The following is a 20,533-nucleotide window of genomic DNA, read 5'->3' on the forward strand; positions in this document are numbered from 1 at the left end:
CTCAGTTACTTGTGTTTTGTGAAGAATAACCCCTTCTGTTAACTCCTCGAGAGCTGTTGTATGCCACAGCCCTTAGCAAAGGTATTTTCTGAATGCGCAGAGAATGCTCCATGACATCTAGGTCAAGAAAATATTACAAAAGAAAAAAGAGGAAATGATTTCAAAATAGCCAGAATGGCTGCCAATTCTTTCTTCCCAGGACATACCTGCACTTTTATTAAAACGCTATCTCGACCAGGCACGGTGGCTCACGCCTGTAAACCCAGCACTTTGGGAGGCCAAGGTGGGTGGATCACCTGAGGTCAGGAGTTTGAGACCAGCCTGGCCAACATGGTGAAACCCCGTCTCTACTAAAAATATAAAACTCAGCTGGCTGTGGTGGCAGGCACCTGTAATCTCAGCTACTAGGGAGGCTGAGGCAGGAGAATCGCTTGAACCCAGGAGGTAGAGGTTCCGGGGAGCCAAGATCATACCACTGCACTCCCGCCTGGGCAACAGAGCGAGACTCCGTCTCAAAAAGGAAAAAAAAAGAACACTATCTCCCCATACCTGGAGGCAGGCTGGGAAAAGGCAGGGCATCCTTCAGTCAGAACAAAGGGGTTATTAGCTAATGAAGGTCAAGTCTGGTCTGTTTCATAAACCAAGGCATTCCAATTGGAAGAGCATAGACAGCTAGGCTGGGTTGGGGCACTGAGAGATGATTCCATCCAGCCATCAGAATTCCAGGTAGAGAGGAGAAAGAGGGTGAGTTGAAAATGTTCTCAAAGAAATAATGACCAAAAACTTTCAAAATTTGGCAAAAGACACAAACCTATAGATTCAAGAAGCCAAGCAAACTTCAAACAGAATAAACATGAAATTCATCCCATGATAGATCATAATTAAATTTCTGATAACTAAAGACAAAGAAAAAGTCTTGAAAGCAGAGAAAATAACCTTTGAGGGCTCCCCTCAAAGGTTATTTTCTCTTCGGAAATGACAGAGGGTAGAAGGAAGTGGCATACTATTTTTCAAATGCTGAAAGAAAAGAACGGTCAGTTCAGAATCCTGTAACAAAGGAAAATATCCTTCAGAAATGAGGGGGAAATCAAGACACTCTCAGATGAAGAAACCTAAGAGAATTTCTCACCAGCAGACCTACACTAAAAGAATGGCTTAAAAAGTTCTCTAAACAGAAAGGAAATGATTTAAAAAAAAAAAAAAAAGGAAACTTGAAATAATGGGAAGAAAGAAACATGAGTAGAAAAAAGATGGGTAAATACAACAAGATTTCCTTCCCCTCTTAGGTTTTCTTTTTCTTTTTTTTTTTTTTTTTTAAGTTTTTTTGGCTGTAAGTTGATTCAATGCAAAATAATCCTCTCCAATTTTACAGAGGTGGCTGACCACATCCACAACCAAATCCACCTCTAAAATGGAATTCGGTTGCTGACCCAGCCCCAGCCTCGGCTTTGCTGTCAGCACCAGGCGGCACAGCACTCCGTCTGTAGGTATCTCTGTCCGCTTCCCCTCTTGTGAGTCTTGCAGGTCGCTCACCCTTCAGACCTTTAGGCTGAGGACTTCCAGTCTCTGGACAGCTGCAGCATAGAGTGGCAGGCACAATCTCCAGGGCAGATGAAGGTAATCACGGAGATACTGGATGTCCTCATTGGTAACGTACCAGCAGAAATGTCTCCAGGCAAACTGTTCCTTCACGTAGCCTCGGGACTTGAGAGGCTGCATGGCCTTCATGACATGAAGATTGGGCACATCCTTGTCTGCCAGCTCCCGGTGCTTAGGCATGTGGACATCCTTCTTGGCCACCATGACTCCCTCCTTAAAAAGCAGTTCATAAATGGCAATCCGGTTCTTAGGCATCAACATCTCAGTGGCTGTAGGGGCCTGGGCCAGGGCTGGAAAGCCCTTCTTAGGTTTTCTAAGTTACATTTGATGATTAAAGAAAAAGTATAACAATGTCTGATGTGGTTCTAAATGTATGCAGAGAAAATATTTAAATATTATAATATTATACTATTAAATATTTAGTATCATTAATGGGAGAAGGTAAAGGGATGCAAAGGAAGGAAAGGTTTCTCTTTTTCACTCAAACTAGTAAAATGCCAACACCAGGAGACTATGATAACCTATGTATACATAATGGATAATACCTAGAGCAACCACTAAAAAGTCTATACAAAGAGATAACACTCAAAAACATTATAAATGAATAAAAATAGAATCCTAAAAAGTGTTCAATTAATCCACAGGAAGGCAGGAAAAAGAAAACAGATAAATGAAAAACAGAAAACCGGGCATCATAGCTCACATCTGTAATCTCAGCATTTTGTTTTGTTTTTGAGACGAATTCTCTTTCTGTCACCCAGGCTGGAGTGCAGTGACGCAGTCTCGGCTCACTGCAACCTCTGCCTCCCGGGTTCAAGCAATTCTCCTACCTCAGCCTCCCCCGTAACTGGGATTACAAACTCCCATCACAATGCCTGGCTAATTTTTATATGTTAGTATAGAGGGGGTTTCACCATGTTGGCCAGGCTGGTCTCGAACTCCTGACCTCAAGTGATCCATCTGCCTTGGTCTCCCAAAGTGCTGGGATTACAGGCGTGAGTCACTGTGCCCAGCCTGTAATCTCAGCATTTTGGGAGGCCAAGGTGGGAGGACTGCTTGAGGCCAGGAGCTTGAGACCAGTCTGGGCAACAAAGTTGCCCCCTCTCTTCAAAAAAACATGTTTTTTTCTTATCCAGGCATAGTGTTGTGTGCCTGTTGTCCCAGAAACTCGGGAGGTTGAGGTGGGAGGATTACTTGAGCTGGGGAGGTTGAGGCTGTAGCGAGTTGTGATCACACCATGGCACTCCAGCCTGGGCTACGGAGTAGGACCCTGAGGAGAGGAGCTGGGGGGTGGGAAGGGAGGAGATGGGGAGGGGGAGGGGAAAGGAAGGGAAGGGAAGGGAAGGGAAGGGAAAGGGAAAAGGAAGGAAAGGGAAGAGAAGGGGAAAGGAGAAAGGAAAGGGAAAAAGCAGCTTTATTTGTAACAGCCAAAAACTAGAAACAACCCAGATGCCTTCAGTAGAGAAATGGTTAAACAAACTGTGGCACATCTGTTATTGTGGAATACTACTCAGCAATAAAAAGGATCAAACTGGCCGGGCGCGGTGGCTCACGCCTGTAATCCCAGCACTTTGGGAGGCCAAGGCGGGTGGATTACGAGGTCAGGAGATCGAGACCACAGTGAAACCCCGTCTCTACTAAAAAAATACAAAAAATTAGCCGGGCGCCGTGGCGGGCGCCTGTAGTCCAGCTACTCTGAATGCCGAGGCAGGAGAATGGCGTGAACCCGGGAGGCGGAGCTTGCAGTGAGCCGAGATCGCGCCACTGCACTCCAGCCTGGGCGACAGAGCGAGACTCCGTCTCAAAAAAAAAAAAAAAAAAAAAAAAAAGGATCAAACTATTGATACATGCAACAACACTCTCCAGAGAATTTGCTGAGTGAAAAAAGCCAATTACAAAAGTTTACATGCTGTATAATTTCACTTGTGTAACATTTTTTAAATAACAAAGTTATAGAAATGGGAAAAAGACTGGTGGTTACTAGGAGTTAAGAAGAAAGTCAGGGGAGGAGGGAAGTGGGTGTGGCTCTCCAAGGGCAACATGAGGGGTCCTTTTGGTGATGGAAATGTTCCATAGCTTGACTGTATCAATGCCAATATCCTCGTTGTGATAGAGTACCACAGTTTTGCAAGATGTTACCACTGGAAAAAATGGAATAAAGGATACAGGGGAATTCTATTATTTCTTATAACTGCATGTGAATCTATAATTTTTTTTTTTTTTTTTTGAGACAGAATCTCACCTTGTCACCCAGGCTGGAGTGCAATGGCACCATCTCAGCTCACTGCAACCTCCGCCTCCCAGGTTCAAACAATTCTCCTGCCTCAGCTTCCAGAGTAGCTGGGATTACAGGCGCCCACCACTATGCCCAGCTAATTTTTGTATTTTTAGTAGAGAAGGGGTTTCACCATGTTGGCCCAGTTGGTCTCAAACTCCTGACCTCGTGATCTCCCTGCCTTGGCCTCCCAAAGTGCTTGCATTACAGGTGTGAGCCACCACGCCCGACCTATAATTATCTTTTTCCTTAAAAAAAAAAAAAAAAAGGAATTAATATTCCTTCAAGTACTTTCAGGGACAAAAATAATATAATGAAGAAAATAAGCATTTATAATCCTGCCACCCAGAAACAGCCACTATTAAAATGTTAGTGTATGCCTTACAATTTTTTTTTTTTTGAGAGGGAGTCTCATTCTGTTACCCAGGCTGGAATGCAATGGCACAATCTTGGCTCACCGCACCCTCTGACTCCCCAGATCAAGCAATCCTCCTACCTCAGCCTCCTGAGTAGCTGAGATTACAGGTGTGCACCACCATATCTGGCTAAGTTTTTGTATTTTTGATAGAGACGCGTGTGGCTTACAGGTGTGAGCCACCATGCCCGGCCTTAAAATTTAGAACTTTTATTCATCAAAAGACACTGCTAAGAGGGCTGGTGTGGTGGCTCACACCTGTAATCCCAGCACTTTGGGAGGCTGAGGCGGGTGGATCACCTGAGGTCAGGAGTTCAAGACCAGCCTGGCCAACATGCTGAAACCCTGTCTCTACTAAAAATACAAAAATTACCCGGGAGTGGTGGCACATGCCTGTAGTCCCAGCTACTCAGGAGGCTGAGGCAGGAGGATCGCTTGAACTCTGGAGGCAGAGGTTGCAGTGAGCCAAGATTGTGCTACTGCACTCCAGTCTGGGCAATGGAGTGAGACTCCGTTTTAAAAAAAAAAAAAAAAAAAAAAGGGCCAGGCACAGTGGTTCACAGTCCCAGCACTTTGGGAGGCCAAGGTGGGTAGATCACGAGGTCAGGAGTTCAAGACCAGCCTGGCCAACATGTTGAAACCCCATCTCTACTAAAAATACAAAAATTAGCCGGGTGTGGTAGCCCACGCCTGTAGTCTCAGCTACTCAGGAGGCTGAGACAGGAGAATTGCCTGAACCCAGGAGGCAGAGGTTGCAGTGAGCCAAGATCGTGCCACTGCACTTCGACCTGGGCAACAGAGCAAGACTCTGTCTCACTAACAATAAAATAAAATTTAAAAAAACAGTGCATGGCAACCCACAGAGCAGAAGAAATTCACTATATATATATCTGACAAAAGATGTCCAGAATATATAAAGAATTCCTACTAAACAAAATGATTAACATGGGATCCTGGACTGAATCCTGGATCAGAAAAAAGATATTAGTGGAAAAAGTGGAGAAACCCAGATAGTCTACAACTTTGTTAACAGCATTGTACCAACATTAATTTTTTTATATGACAAACGTGCCATGGTGACATAAGATGTTAACGTTGTGGGAAAACTGGATGAAGGGTATATAAAAGTTCTCTGTACTATCTTTGCAACTTTTCTGTAAATTTAAAATTATTTCAAAATAAAATGTTTACTTAAAGAAAGAAAGAGAGACAGCCAGCCAGACATGCAGCCCAATAGAAAAACAGGCAGAAGACGCCAACAGACACATCATCATGAGGATACCCAAACAGTCAATAAACATATGACAAGGGGTTCAACTTCATCAGGCATTATCAAAGAACTGGAAAGTAAAACCACAAAACAATGCCACAAAATACCTATCAGAATGACTAACATGAAATGGATAAAAAAAAATACCAAGTGTTCAGCAGATGTGGAACAACCGACACTCTGAGACGCTGATGCTGGGATTGTGCAGCATCACAATCGCTGGAAAATTCAGAAGCATCAACCAAAGATAAACACAAAAGTACTCTAAGGCACAGCAATTCCACCACTAGTTACTCTACCCAACGGAAATGCAAATGTAGGATCTCAGAACATGATACCCCAAAATGAAGGCCTCGGAAGAAAAAAGTTTTCTCTGACTTTCTCCTGACCTCTTTTCTGGCCTTTCATTCCTCCCCTCCCCGTCCCGGGGCTAGCCATAGAAACTAGAATCCCTCTTCTCAAGGTGGGTCATAGAAACCAGAACCCCTTTTCCCCAAAGCCAGCCATAAAACCTAAAAATATTACTCTGACTTTCCACCTCTCTTTCTATTAAAAGCTAGCCATAAAGAAACTATCTGGCCGGGTGCAGTGGCTCATGCCTGTAATCTCAGCACTTTGGGAGGCATGGGCAGATCACGAGGTCAGGAGTTTGAGACCAGTCTGGCCAACATGGTGAAACCCCATCTTTACTAAAAATACAAAAATTAGCCAGGCGTGGTGGCAGGTGCCTGTAGTCCCAGCTACTCAGGAGGCTGAGGCAGGAGAATCGCTTAAACCTGGGAGGTGGAGGTTGCGGTGAGCCGAGATCGTGCCACTGTACTCCAGCCTGGGGACAAGAGCAAGACTCCATCTAAAAAAAAAAAAATTATCTGGCCCACCTTGCTTGATTTGAAGTCATAAGACCCCCATTCCAGAGAGGGCCCTGTCTCATACCCGGAAGGAATGCTTAGAGAAGTCAAGAAGAATCTAGACAGACAGGCCTTGCTGGGTTTCACCACTTAGTCTCTTAGCATTAGATTGTACCCTTTTTGTCCAATCATATTTCTACACAGCTGCCTATACTCTTTCAAATCTAAGAATGGACTGCTTCTGATTCAGTAAGGCTAGTTTTTAAAAAATAATAAAAATTGAAAATTAAAAAAGAATGGAAGTTTTCCTCTGTATATTTGGGTCTTCATTCAGAAGGTTCCTATGTCACCTAAAACTGTGATCAAATAAATCTGTATGCTTTTTTTTTTTTTTTTTTTTTTTTTGAGACAGAGTCTCTCTCGCTCTGTCGGCCAGGCTGGAGGGCAGTGGCATGATCTTGGCTCACAGGCTCAAGCAATTCTCCTGCCTCAGCCTCCTGAGTAGCTGGGATTACCGTCGTGTCCCACCACACCCAGCTAATTTTTGTATTTTTAGTAGATGGTTTCACCATGTTGGTCAGGCTACTCTCGAACTCCTGACCTCAGGTAATCCACCCGCCTCGGCTTCCCAAAGTGCTGGGATTATAGGCATGAGTCCCGCGCCTGGGCCTTTTTTCCTATTTTCTTTTGTCAGTGATTTTCAGCAAAACTTCCGAGGGTGAAGGAGAGGCTTTCCCTTTGCCCTAGCACATACATATGTTTCCCATAAAAGCATGCATACTAGAAAGTTCACAGTAGCATTTTTCAGAATAGCCTCAAACTAGAAATTACCCACATGTTCAGCAAGAGTAGAATAAATTGCAATATATTCATACAATGGAACTTTGTACAACAATGAAAAAGAATGAAGCACTGTACATGCAACATCAGTAAATCTCACAAAGATGTTAAGCAAAACAATCCAGACACAAAAGTATACTATATGATTCCACTTATATAAAAAGCACAAAAATAAGCAAAACACTTTAGAAGTCAGGATAGTGGTTGCCCTCGAGGTGGAGGTGAGTGGTAATTAGAAGGGGACATGAGGGGCTTCTATGGTGCCCATAATGATGTGTTTCTTGATGTGGCTGCTTACAGGAATGTGTCCAGTTTGTGAAAATTACTTGACTGAACATTTGTGATGTATATATTTTTCTGTATATATGTTACTATTAAATGTTTTTAAAAACAAAAAATCAAAAACTCCTTATTATGGTATTAGAGTCCCCTTATGATCAGGACCGTCACAGTCTATACCACATAAAATGTTCTGACTCCCTCCAGTACCCCAATGTACCCCGCACTCTATCCCCAACTTTTTCCTGATCCAATTGTAGAAGGCATCCAAATCCAAGTCTGTTTCTGCTAACGGGTCTTCCAGTGCAATACGTGCTCCCACCTCCCCAGAGGTGCACATGTGGCTTTCTCTGACCAGGGTATCCTCTCCTCCCTTGCCTACTTGGAGAATTCCTGCTCAGCCTTCAAGGCATCTCCTCTCTGAGGGTCCGACCTTTATCCCAGCACTCCTCCCTCAGTCAGAGCACCTACTGCAACCTACATATCCTGCACTTTAACAAGGAGCCCATTCTTTTGGAACCATTCATTCATCTCCCCCAATAAAATCATAAGCTTCTTGAAGACATGGATAGCTTATTTAGCACAATGCCTGGCCTAGAATAGGTTCTCAAAAAAATATGTTGTTGCATAAGTTCCAGGTGATATGTTCAGGGATTTTCCCAATTCCCTTTGAGAAACTCCAGCTCTTCAGTTTAGAGAAGCAGTGTGGAATACTGGAAAAAGCAGACACAGAAAAGTAGCAGAGGAAGGTCAAGGAAAAACTGAGCGAAGACTAAGAAGGCAACTCTAAAAAGAAATAACAAGTGGCTAATGGAATAGGAAAGATGCTGAACCTCACCAGTAAAGGAAAATGCAAATTAAAATGCTAATGAGCTATTTTAGGGGGATTTCATTACACTTATAGAAATATAAAGATAAGACATGTAGAAATATGTTCACAGTAGCATTGCATGCAATGGCAAAATACCAGAAACCACCCAGATGGCCCACTGACAAGAAAACAAATTTTTAAATTATATATTATTAATATTTTTGAGACAGGGTCTCACTGTGTCACCCAGGCGGGAGTGCAGTGGCATGATCATGCCTCAATGCAGCCTTGACCTCCCAGGCTCAATTGATCCTCTCACCTCAGCTTCCTAAGCAGCTGGACTACAGGCGTGCACCACCATGCCTGGCTAATTAGAAAATGAATGAATAAATCCTTACATATTAGTACAATGAACTACTATTCAGCTGTGAAAATAAATGAACTATGCAACATGCATTGACATGAATAAATCTCAAAATAAGTGTTAAGTGAAAAAGCAAGCTGGGCCCGGGTGTGGTGGCTCACGCCTGTAATCCCAGCACTTTGGAAGGCCGAGGCAGGCGGATCACTTGAGGTCTGGAGTTTGAGACCAACCTGGTCAACATGGTGAAACCCCGTCTCCACTGAAAATATAAAAATTAGCTGGGCCTGGTGGTGCATGCTTGTAATCCCAGATACTCGGGAAGCTGAGGTGGGAGAATCGCTTGAACCCAAGGGGCGGAGGCTGCAGTGAGCCAAGATCATGCCATTGCACTCCAGCCTGGGCAACAGAGTGAGACTCTGTCTCAAAAAAACAAACAAACAAACCAAAAAACTATTTGGGCCGGGCACAGTGGCTCACGCCTATAATCCCAGCACTTTGGGAGGCCAAGGCAGGTGGATCACCTGAGGTCAGGAGTTCAAGGCCAGCCTGGCCAACATGGTGAAACCCCGTCTCTACTAAAAATACAAAACACTGGCCAGGTGTGGTGGTGGGTGCCTGTAATCCCAGTTGCCTGGGAGGCTGAGGCAGAAGAATCGCTTGAACCTGGGAGGCAGAGGCCCCAGGGAGATAAGGAGAGAGGTGCAGTGATCCCTGTGACACTCCTATAATAAAACATATAAAGAGAAGGAAAGAAAAAGTACTAAACTTGGCTAGGCATGTTGGCTCACGCCTATAATCCCAGCACTTTGGGAGGCCCAGGCAGGCAGATGGCCTGAGTCCAGGAGTTTGAGACCAGCCTGGACAACATAATGAGACCCTGTCTCTACAAAAAGTACAAAAATTAGCCTGGCGTGGTGGTGCACACCTATAGTCCCAGCTACTAGGGAAGCTGAGGTGAGAGGATCAATTGAGCTCATAAGGTCAAGGCGGCAGTGGGCTAAGACTGTGCCACTGCACTCCAACCAAGGTGACAGAGCGAGACTCTGTTTCAAAACAAAGTACTAAACTTGAAGTCAGAGGCAGGATGTCTGAGTCCTGATTGATGACCATTAACCCTTGAGCAAATCACTTAATCTCTCTGGACCTCAGTTTTCTGTCTGTAAAATGAGGGTGATAATTCCACAACCAACATTTTAGGAAGGGTAGATAGATGTGCAAGAATGATGTAAAAGTGATTTGCAAACCATAAATCTCTTCACAAGGGTGAAGCAGCATTACTTTCCCAAGTAGCTCTGGAAAGTCTGCAAGGGAAGAGGGTGGATGAGGTAAATTGTCCAATGGAGCTGATGAAAAACCTAGGGCTCTCTCTGGCACCTCATCCTCCAGAACCGGAGAATGCATCTTAGTCAACAAGGCCACAGACCTCAGCCTGCACCCCCAGCCCAGAGTCAAGGAGCAAATCCTGGGGCTCCTCTCTGCTTGGTGCACTTGGTTGTTTTCTGGAGCAGGCTCGCATTTCCTCAGGACTGTGAGCAGGCTCCAGGGAGCTTTAGGAACATCCCAAAAATATCTGGCAGGGGGGTCTCCACTGGGGACTCTAAAAGGCCAGATGAGAAGTGGAGCCTTCTTCTCTAGGGAAAAAGGAGCAGTGCTAATCACAAGGTAAGCAGCCTCTAACCTCATAAACATTTTTGGGAGAAGCCCAGCTACCTCCAAATTATAGGCAGCCTCACCACTCTGTTCAAACAAATCTCCAGCTGTGACTCACTCCTCAAAGCAGGGAGGGGGTAAACACATAGCTGAGGGGTTAGAGATCAAGACGCCATAGCAGAGATAAGGAGATACACAGGGAGGCACCAGGGAGATAAGGAGAGAGGTGCAGAATTCTCACACCACAGGCTCATGTGAATAGGGAAAAGCCTGCGTTCCCCCAGCTCTCACTCCCCAGGTTTTACAGGGGTCACTAGGACTGGGTAGGAGTCAAGTGTAAGGTTCTTTCTAAGAGGAAGTAAAGGAAGTGGAGATTGTACCTGAGCTGGAAACCAGTAACCTTAATTCATCTTCACCCTGTATCCCACTCTTCCCTCACTTTGCCCCTCAATCCCACCCACTTTCCCACCCCAAGTGTACATGGCCTCTCAAGCTGCTGGAGGAGCAGTCACCTCAGTTTCCCCACTTTGAAAAATGGGAGGCTGGGCACGGAGGCTCATCCCTGTAATCCCAGCACTTTGGGAGGCTGAGGCAGGCGAATCACGAGGTTAAGAGATTGAGATCATCCTGGCCAACAGGATGAAACCCAGTCTCTACTAAAAATACAAAAAATTAGCTGGGCTTGGTGGCGCATGCCCGTAGCTCCAGCTACTCAGGAGGCTGAGGCAGGAGAATCACTTGAACCTAGGAGGTGGATGCTGCAGTGAGCCAAGATCGGGCCACTGTACTCCAGCCTGGTGACAGAGCAAGACTCCGTACCAAAAAAAAAAAAAGAAAGAAAAAGAAAAGTAGGAATAGCCAGCCCCTTGTAACAATGGCACCCAAGTGATCAGGATGAAGGAAGCCCCATAAACTCAAAGAACAGAGCCGGATGGGATAGGTGGGTGCCTACCCTCTCCTTGAGTGAGGCTCGCACCCGACTCAGCTCATCAGTCTCAGGTACACGGTCCTGCCTTCTGCAGTGCTGCCTAGGCCAGAGATGGTCCTTTGTGGGGTATGACACAAAGAATCACTCCCTTTCTTCCTCCCCAGATTAGCCAACAAAACGTGTTTGCTTTTTATGTGGCTGCCTACCCAGAGGCATGGGCTGGACAGGCACTATGTAGAGGGCTGCCCAGGGTTACTGTGAGGTGAAATGAGAAAAAGGATTTGAGGTGGCACCCTACATGGGGCAGCCTTTCTCACTACTTGGAGCCCTAACAAAGGAAAACACTGAGGCTTAGCAGTGACAGTGTGTCCGTAGAGGGAAGTGAGCTCCTGAACCAACTCTGAAGGAGACACCCACTTGCTAAGCCAGTCTCTCTCTAGGACACCTGCCTAGCAACCAGCAAACCTGGAATGAAAGGGCAAGTTCCTCAGTGCCCCCTCTGCATCAAAGGGAGTGGCTCTGCCCTCTCTAGTCTCTGACTACCTGCTTAGTGATTTTTGCTTCTGTGCCCCCAGACCCAAGAAAACCACGTCCCTTTTCTTCCTTCATCGACTCATCCCCTTCCTACCCTATATTGTCTCCTCCACTTCCTGCCTCTGTTGGCCAGGCTTAAATCTGGGCCACCAGCCTTCCTGGCACATACCTATTTCCGCAACTGAACCTTCCCAACCCCTAGAAAACAAAGGTATTTCACAAGCCTCTGCACCTTGACCCAAAGAGGCCTGCACCATAATTACTAGCAGGCAAGGAAGCTCATCCCACCTCTCTGAGCACACGTGTCTGGAACTGAAACCATCTGGGTGCACGCCCCCCTCCACCCTGGAGAACTATGGGCAAATGTTAGCACCAAATGCCTGATGATGAGGTAACTCTCCTTGCTCAGAGGAGATCCTTCCTTTTCTGGCAAAGCCCAGCGTTCCCCAAATTCCTGGCAGGCTTGGTGACATCAGAAAAATGCAGTGCTCCTGAAAGTAAGAACCTGGCAATAAATGGGAGAGATGGGATGGTATGAGGAGAAATTTATGGGCTGAGTTTAGGATAAGTTTCATGAGTAGAAGGAACAGGCAGCCACCAAACTTGAAAGGCTCCTCTGCCCAGCAGTTTCCCCCACACTCAGATGTCACAGAACCAGGACTTCCACGTTTTAGAATACATTCAGTCCTCTGGAGTAAGCAGCAACGGCTACAGATGAATCCTCTTTTAAAATGCAAATATTCTGACCCAGCAATCCCACTCCTAGGTATTCCTCTCCAAGAGAAATGAAAATATATTTCCACACAAAAACTTGTACACCAAAGTTCATAGCAGCATTATAAATGATAGCCAAAAAGTAGAAAGAACCCAAATGTCCACCAACATTTATCCATGATGAACACAGTTGTAATACATCTAAATAATGGAAAATTATTCAGCCATAAAAAGGAATGAAGTACTGATTCACATTACAACATGGATGAACCTTGAAAACATCATTCTAATAAAAGACGCCAGTCACAAAGGATCATATACCGATGATTACATTTATATTAAATATCCAGAATAGGTAAATCCATAGAGAAAAAAAGTAGACTGGTGGCTGCCTAGGGCTGAGGGAGATTGGGGGGAAACGGGGAGTGACTGCTAATGGGTCAGGATTTCTTTATAAGGTAAGGAAAATGTTCTAAAATTGATTTATTGATGATTGCACAACTCTGTGAATGTACTAAAAACCACTGAGTTATATACTTTAAATGGGGTATATGAATTATATCTCAATAAAGCTGTTCATAAAAAATTATATGAAGCTCATGGTAAGGCTTCAATAAATCACAGTTCTAGTTTAAAAAATAAAAGAGAGTGAGGCTCTAGAAAGACTTAGTATTAAACTACTTGAGCTTCTGAGGTCCTAAAGGAATGTCACCTATTCCATGGTAAAGACAAGTCTTCAGATTGCAGCTGATAAAAAAATTCCAAGTCCACCCAGGTGTTGAGAGAACCTCTCTGGCCAAGACAAATCCAAAAAAAGAAAAAGAAAAAGAAAAAGAGAGAGAGGATGAAAAAAATGCAAATAGTTTCCAATTAATGTAGATAAATTTTAAAATGCATTAAAGTAATGGTAAAGACAATAAAAAGATGCTGTAGAAAAAAATGCAAATATTCTAAGGAAAGATAAAACTGATATATTACTTAAAGAAACCAGAGCAGCAGGTGACACCAGCTGCCTTAGTCATGAGGTCTAAAAAAGAAGAGGAAAGACGCCCAGAGAGAGATGCCAAAATATGAACCCTGACCCATCATCAGTCTAAGACCAGTACTGGCTGAGTCAGGACTAGCAAGGTTACTCAGGTCTTCACCCTGGGTCTATCTGTAGGCCTTCCTCTCACCCCTGGGACTCTCCACTGGTTGAGGGACCTGGATCATCAAGGAAACGAGAAAGAAACAGGAATAAACAAAACTCAGCATAATGAGGAGGAGCAAACCTTGCCCAAACCAGAGAGTTCCCAAACTCTTCCTCCATCCCTTGGCTGGTTGCTTACAGGAGGTTAAAATAGTCCAGTCCAAGCCAGTAGAAATAAAAGAATAGCTAACCTCTGAGTACTTACCACATGCCAGGCACTGTGCTTCATATTTTATGTGTATTATCTAATTTAATCCTCACAACTACTTTATGAGAAGGGTGCAATTATTATCCCAGTTTTACAAGTGAGAAAACTAAGAATGAAGAAATTAAGTAATTTGCCTAAGTGAGCTTGGGCAAAGCAGACATCAAAGCCTGATTAGAGCCCACCTTAGTCAGATTCCCAGAGCCATGCTCTGTTTGTTTGTTTGTTTGTTTGAGACGAGTTTCACTCTTGTTGCCCAGGCTGGAGTGCAATGGTGTGATCTCGGCTCACTGCAACTGCCACCTCCCGGGTACATACGATTCTCCTGCCCCAGCCTCCCAAGTAGCTGGGATTATAGGTGCGCACCACCACACCTGGCTAATTTTGTATTTTTAGTAGAGATGGAGTTTTGCCATGTTGGTCAGGCTGGTCTCGAACTCCTGATCTCAGGTGATCCACCTGCCTCAGCCTCCCAAAGTGCTGGGATTACATAAGTGAGCCACTGCACTCGGCCCAGAGCCATGCTCTTGACCACAATGCTATTAACGGAAACTACAGTTTATTACATTACCAAAAATTGTAATACAATTACACTGGGAGGATGGGGAGGAAGCATGTGAGGGGTGGGAGTATAAATTTTCCTATAATTCCTACAACGGAAGTCAATAGATGTCTAAAACTGATAAATCAAGAAAAATCACTGCAAGCATATTATTTAGAAACATGGAGGTAAACACAAAACAGCTCAAAGAGTAGAAAGTGGTTACTTCCATGCAGCAGAACTTGGAGCAGGGGACTGCTATTTTCTTTTAAAAGCCTTTTGATATTATTGATACTTTGATACTTTAAAATCACACACATATGTTCCTTTGATAAAAAGTGTTTAAGAGGCCAGGCACGGTGGGTCACACCTGTAATCCCAGTACTTTGGAAGGCCGAAGCGGGCAGATCATTTGAGGTCAGGAGTTCGAGACCAGCCTGGCCAACATGATGAAACCCCATCTCTAGTAAAAATACAAAAATTAGCTGGGCACGGTGGCCCATGCCTGTAATCCCAGCTACTTGGGAGGCTGAGGCAGGAGAATTGCTTAAACCAGGGAGATGGAGGTTGCAGTGAGCCAAGATTGTGCCACTGTACCCCAGCCTGGGTGACAGAGTGAGACTCCGTGCACCTCCCCCCAAAAAAAGGTGATTTAAGGCCAGGCACAGTGGTGCACACCTGTAATCTCAGCACTTTGAGAGGCTGAGGCAGGAAGATTACTTTAAACCAGGAGTTCAAGACTAGCCTGGGCAACATAGTGAGAACCCATATCTACGAAAAATTAAAAATTAGCTAAACATGTTGAGTATGCCTGTGGTCCCAGCTACTTGGGAGGCTGAGGTGAAAGGATCCCTTGAGTCCAGGAGATCAAGGCTGCAGTGAGCTATGATCACACCACTGCACTCCAGCCTGGGCAACAGAGTGAGACCCTGTCTCAAAAAAAAAAAAAAAAAAGTGATGGAAAGAAGGAAGAGAGGGAAGGAGGGAAATGAAATCCGAGATCATCCATGGTAAAGTCTAATGTCATAGACATCCGTTCTTTTGCCACACAGCTTCCATTCCCCTCCACTGATAACAACACTTGGGTCTTTGGAGAATCTCCTTCCATCACTGTAATCCGGGGGGCCTATCAATCAAGGAACCCTGCTCTGGACAACTGGGGGCCAAGGGACAATGGTACTTTCTCCCTGGAATCTTGAGCATAATGGTGCAGCGACCTAAAACAGCTGGAACCAATTCACCAACGGTAGTAAGCCTCCATTGTTCCACTTACCCAGGCCCCAGAACATCCTTGGTTAGGGCTTTCTAAGCTTTCCCTTAAATTCTGTGAACTGCTCTATTTCCTTCTAATAATTTCCTCATCTGCTTAGTTTAGCTGGAGTCATTCTCTGTTGTTTATAACCAAAGGAAGTTAATAGAAATATCTAGTAAAAAGGAGTTTGGTGTTTATTTGTTCTTTTATTTGCCAATAACTTACCACAGTGGCTTGCAAAACTTTCCAATCTCAAAAACATATTTCACATCAAGACCCAGTAAACAAACACGTACATATATAATACACACACACACACACACACACACACATATATATAACTGAAATAAAAGTTCTACCAAAAATGTCTATCCTCACTAACACTCTAAGAGTGTTAATTCTATTTCTTTTTTAATGCTGGTCTGACCTACTAAGTTGATCTCAGACCCACTAGTGGTTATGGTCTGCAGTTCTGAAAAACACTGGCTCCCTGTACCTGCTGCATCTGCCTCCAACAATAAAAACATCCCAGTGTACTGGCCCTATGTCCACGTCCACATGTGATACACTAAGGCACACAGCCTGGCTAGTGGGGAAACACCAACAGAGTCCCAGGGCCCTCACTCCCAGTAGGATGTCTAATCAGTTCAACTGTGTACACCCTGACTCTGGAAGAAGCATCTGTTCATTTATTTATTGACTCACTTTGTACATGCATTGAGCACCCATTCAGTGGTGTGAATATATGATAGATTCCTGGGGGTTGTCCAGAGCCATAAATTCTGTCTGCAAGTTGGCTCAGAGAAGAGGAATCCAGGACAAGGCCTGTGTCCTGACTGTTCACCGTCTCCTCCCCTCCCTTAAGGGCCCAGGAATGTCTCCAAGATCAGATCTGGGCAATGATTACTTCATTCCCAGCTTTGGAGTAAAATAAGTCTCAAGTTCAGCCTAGAAAAAAGGAATAAAAGGGAATTTCTGTCTCTCCCTTGCTCTAGAGGTCTCTGGTTAGCTTCAAACTAACCTATGATGGAGACCATCTGAATTCCTTGTCCACTATTTTCTCTTAGCAATTTTTTTCTGCCCCACCAGACAAACAGCAAAAACATCAAGAAAGAGTAGAAGGGGCCAGATGTAGTGGCTCATGCCTGTAATCCCAAGCCTTTGGGAGGCCAAGGTGGGCAGACTGCTTGAGCCCAGGAGTTCAAGACTAGCCTAGGAAACATGGTGAAATCCCATCTCTACCAAAAAAAAAAAAAATTTTAGTCAGGTGTGGTGATGTGCGCCTATAGTCTCAGCTACTTGGGGAGGCTGAGGTAGGAGGATCTACTAAACCCAGGAGGTGGAGGTTGCAGTGAGCTGAGATCGTGCCATTGCACTCCAGCCTGGGCAACAGAGCAAGGCCCTGTCTCAAAAAAAAAGAAAAGAAAAGAAAGGAAGAAAGAAAAAAAAAATAGTAGAGGTTAATGATTCATTAACACTGCCAGTGCCAACTTGGTCTTAGACTTCTTTCCGGATCTCTTTTCTATAGAGCAAGCAAGCAAAAAGCAGCCCAAACATCCCTCTCCCTTATTTATCTCATACCCTTTTCCCTCAACTATTCCAGAAGAGAGAGCAAGAGCATGGAAGAGAAGCTATAGGTGGTGTGCACCTGAAGTCCCAGCTACTCAGGAGGCTGAGGCAGAAGGATTGTTTGAGGTCAGGAGTTCAAGGCTGTGGTGTGCTACGATTGCACCCGTAAAGAGCCACTGTACTGCAGCTCCGACAACATAGCAAGACACTCGTCGCTTGAAAACAAAGAGCAGGGAGTAGGACTTGTGGCTGACACATAATGGATAGATTTCTTCCACCTCTTCAGAGTCTCATAGCTGGGAATGTGGCAGGCTACAGAAGAATGGGGTTTGGGCAACTGGGGCTGGCCAACAGCAACATCTGTATTTTAATGTGGCAAAAACACTCATAGCCAGGGCAGAAATGGAGAGGGGACTGGGAACAGAACTAAATGACCATCTGTATTCTAAACCTGAAATGAGTTTGAAGAAGAGCCATAATCTAGCTGCAGTTGGGTTAGGTCTACCTCAAGAGCAGGATGAGGCAGGCAGAGGGTAAGGGAATCAGATGTGGGAGGGGAGATGATACACAAGTTCCCCATCACCTTAGTTTTCATTTCACTCCCACCCACAATAGCTTGGAAATTGATGAAATAGTACACACCTAATCTGGGTTAAGTTCCCCAATAGAGCCTAGAAACAGCCACAAATTACCCTCCTCAGCCTTTGGAGAGGAAAAACCATATGGTCAGCTAGGGTGGGGAGAACTGGGACTGGGAGCCAGAGAAAGATGAGAGAGGGGTAGACCAGCCTGCACTGGAGAACGCCCCCTTTCTCCGCAACCCTCTCCCTGTCCAGAAGCCCTCGCTTGGGTCACTTCCCTCCCCTTCTCAGCCAGGGGTCTGCATCCCCTTCCTCCACTATCCTAGGGCCTGGCGGCTGGAGACGGAAGCAAAACTAACACACCGTCCCAGGAAGCTATCAGTAAGCAGACAGAGGGAGGAAAACAGGAGAACTACAAGGGGGAAGAAGGAGAAATCCAAGACGAGAGGTGACCCCCGGGCGGAAAGCCCTATCCTTCTTAGCGAAAGGTAGAGTCCCTAGCCAATCTCGGAATAGTTTGAGTCCTACCGTCCCCCACATGCCCCTCACCCTCCAGTCCAAGCCCTGTAATTTACTCTATCCTTTTTCTTGTTACTGATCATCCAAAGCACCGTGATGAAATTCTTTGGAGGGCCTCTGAGGTCACCAGGACCCTTGACCCACGGGAAAGCCTAAGCCTCCTCGGCAGGACACAACGTCCAAAGGCGCTCAGGGACCCAGTCGCTTGAGCTCATTCTCTTATGACCCAATCTGGCTGCCCACAAGACGCCTGAGACCCGCGGCCCAAGCACGGGCTCGCCGGCGCCGAGTCCCAGGCAGGAACCGTAGCGTCCTACCAAAGGGCAGGGAGGCCCCGAACCCTCCAGCCTCAAAGGAGTCTTCACTCCGCGACTCCCACTGCCCGTCGCAGGCAAAAGAATAAAAAGAGAGAAGCGCCGCGCAGGGCTGACCGCGCGAGCCGGGCACCAGGTGATGTCAGCGAACCCGGCGCGGGGCGGACTTAGAAACCGGGAATACAAAACGGGGAAGACAGCGAGGGCGCTTTTTCTTACTGCCGCCTGGTCCTCTGGGTGCACGTCCAGCAGGGTACACCAGTTCCGCGTCCCGTTCATCTTCCCTCGGGGTCGCAGCACACACGCCACTTCTCCAACCCGCTGTCCGGCTCCAACTGGGCGGGAGCGCGCGGAACCGCCCCCCTGTATAGGCTCATCAGGGGCGGGGCTGAATATAGGCCACGCCCCCAGTTCGCGGTATCGCAGAGAACGAACGATAGGCGAGGAGGTGAGGTGGGCGGGGCCGATGGGTCCGGGACATGCCCTATCGGTGCTCGCATAGATTTACACAAAGGTGGGGCTTGGGAGCGACATGGGGCTGCTTTAACTGAACAGCTTTATCTAGAGTATGTGGTTGCACTTCAACATTCTTCATTAATCTTGTCGCTTTCCATCTCTCCAAGATCAGTGTTGGTCAGAGGGAATCACCCTGCCTGCTCCTTGTGGATGAGGAGTTGGAACCTGCAAAAGCTTCTTTCCATACATGCTCCTCTCCGTATACGTAAGCCAGCCTGTAGGCTTTGTGGAGCTAAGTAAACCTTTCCTCCACCGCAGAAAGGCAGGCACCAAGGGCCAGCTCGCTCAGACTGGCCTAAGCCAGTCTGGCAGGTGCACTTCCCTGGCAAGAGGCCCAGGAGGCCCAGTCAGCTTAGGCTCTGGGTGGGGCTTGTTTTGCAGAAGCTCTTTTACTGACGCTGCCCTTATATAGTTGGGAGAGGCGGGACACATTGCCTTAAAAGGAATTTGTGTTCGTGAGAAAGGATGAGCCTTGACTTCTCCAGTTGCATTTTCTCCCCAAGCCTAGGCTGGGATCTTGAGGGCCTAGAAGAGAGGGTTGGCCAAGCAGGACCCTGGAGCTTCCTCCCCGCCCAGCTGTTCTTGGCAAATGGCTGCTTCACTTGGCTGTGGTCCACACAGACAGCAGACAGAATACTTTAGGAAGAGGTCTGACCCACTCCTGAGGGGATAGTACTCCTATACCTGGCAATAGGCTCTAGTGAAGGGCCAGCTCCCTCTTCAAGGCAACACTAGGGCAGGAACAGCAGAAATGTCCCTACCTCCCAGTTAGGGACTGGGTCCTATGTCAGTTAGGAATGAATAAGGATTTTTCTACCTGGGAAGTGAATGCTGGGGTTATCACTATGACCCAAGGGAATAAAACCCAGTTCTGGTCTGTTCTACTCTAACCCTCAAAAAGTCATTTACTGCTGGCCAGGTGCAGTGGCTCATGCCTGTAATCCCACCATTTTGGGAGGCCGAGGTGGGCGGATCACGAGGTCAGGAGTTTGAGACCAGCCTGACCAACACGGTGAAGCCCCATCTCTACTAAAAATACAAAAATTAGCTGGGTGTGGTGGCACGCGCCTGTAATCCTAGCTACTCAGGAGGCTGAGGCAGGAGAATCGCTTGAACCCGGGAGGCAGAGGTTGCAGTGAGCTGAGATCGCGCACCATTACACTCCAGCCTGGGTGACAGAGTGAGACTCCGTCTCAAAAAAAAAAAAAAAAAAGGCATTTAATGTTATTGTTCTTCCCAGAAGGTGGTTCAGGAGAGAATGGGGCTGCTATAAACATCTCCAGGTTTCGTAGGTCCCATCTGCTCTGTTATAAAGGGCCT

General features: G+C 46.0%; 1 protein-coding gene and 1 pseudogene across 5 annotated transcripts in view; both read right to left on the bottom strand.

The window, feature by feature from the left end:
- The window catches only part of TUFT1 (tuftelin 1), a 43,682-nt gene extending 24,648 nt beyond the window's left edge, over positions 1-19,034 (bottom strand). For 3 of the 5 annotated variants that reach the window (XM_058439811.1, XM_032154636.2, XM_058439814.1), the window contains exon 1: positions 18,917-19,006. In XM_058439811.1, the coding sequence (XP_058295794.1) occupies positions 18,917-18,976 (60 nt within the window). In that variant the 5' untranslated portion in view covers positions 18,977-19,006. Of the gene's footprint in view, positions 1-1,533; positions 1,659-18,916 lie in introns of those variants that run through there. The other 2 variants (XM_032154635.2, XM_058439812.1) reach the window with 2 other exon arrangements.
- Positions 1,367-1,860, bottom strand: LOC116468427 (small ribosomal subunit protein eS10-like; annotated as a pseudogene).
- Positions 19,035-20,533: the final 1,499 nt, after the last annotated feature.

This window comes from Hylobates moloch, unplaced genomic scaffold (assembly GCF_009828535.3).
Source record: "Hylobates moloch isolate HMO894 unplaced genomic scaffold, HMol_V3 SCAFFOLD_5, whole genome shotgun sequence".
Lineage (NCBI taxonomy): Eukaryota > Metazoa > Chordata > Mammalia > Primates > Hylobatidae > Hylobates > Hylobates moloch.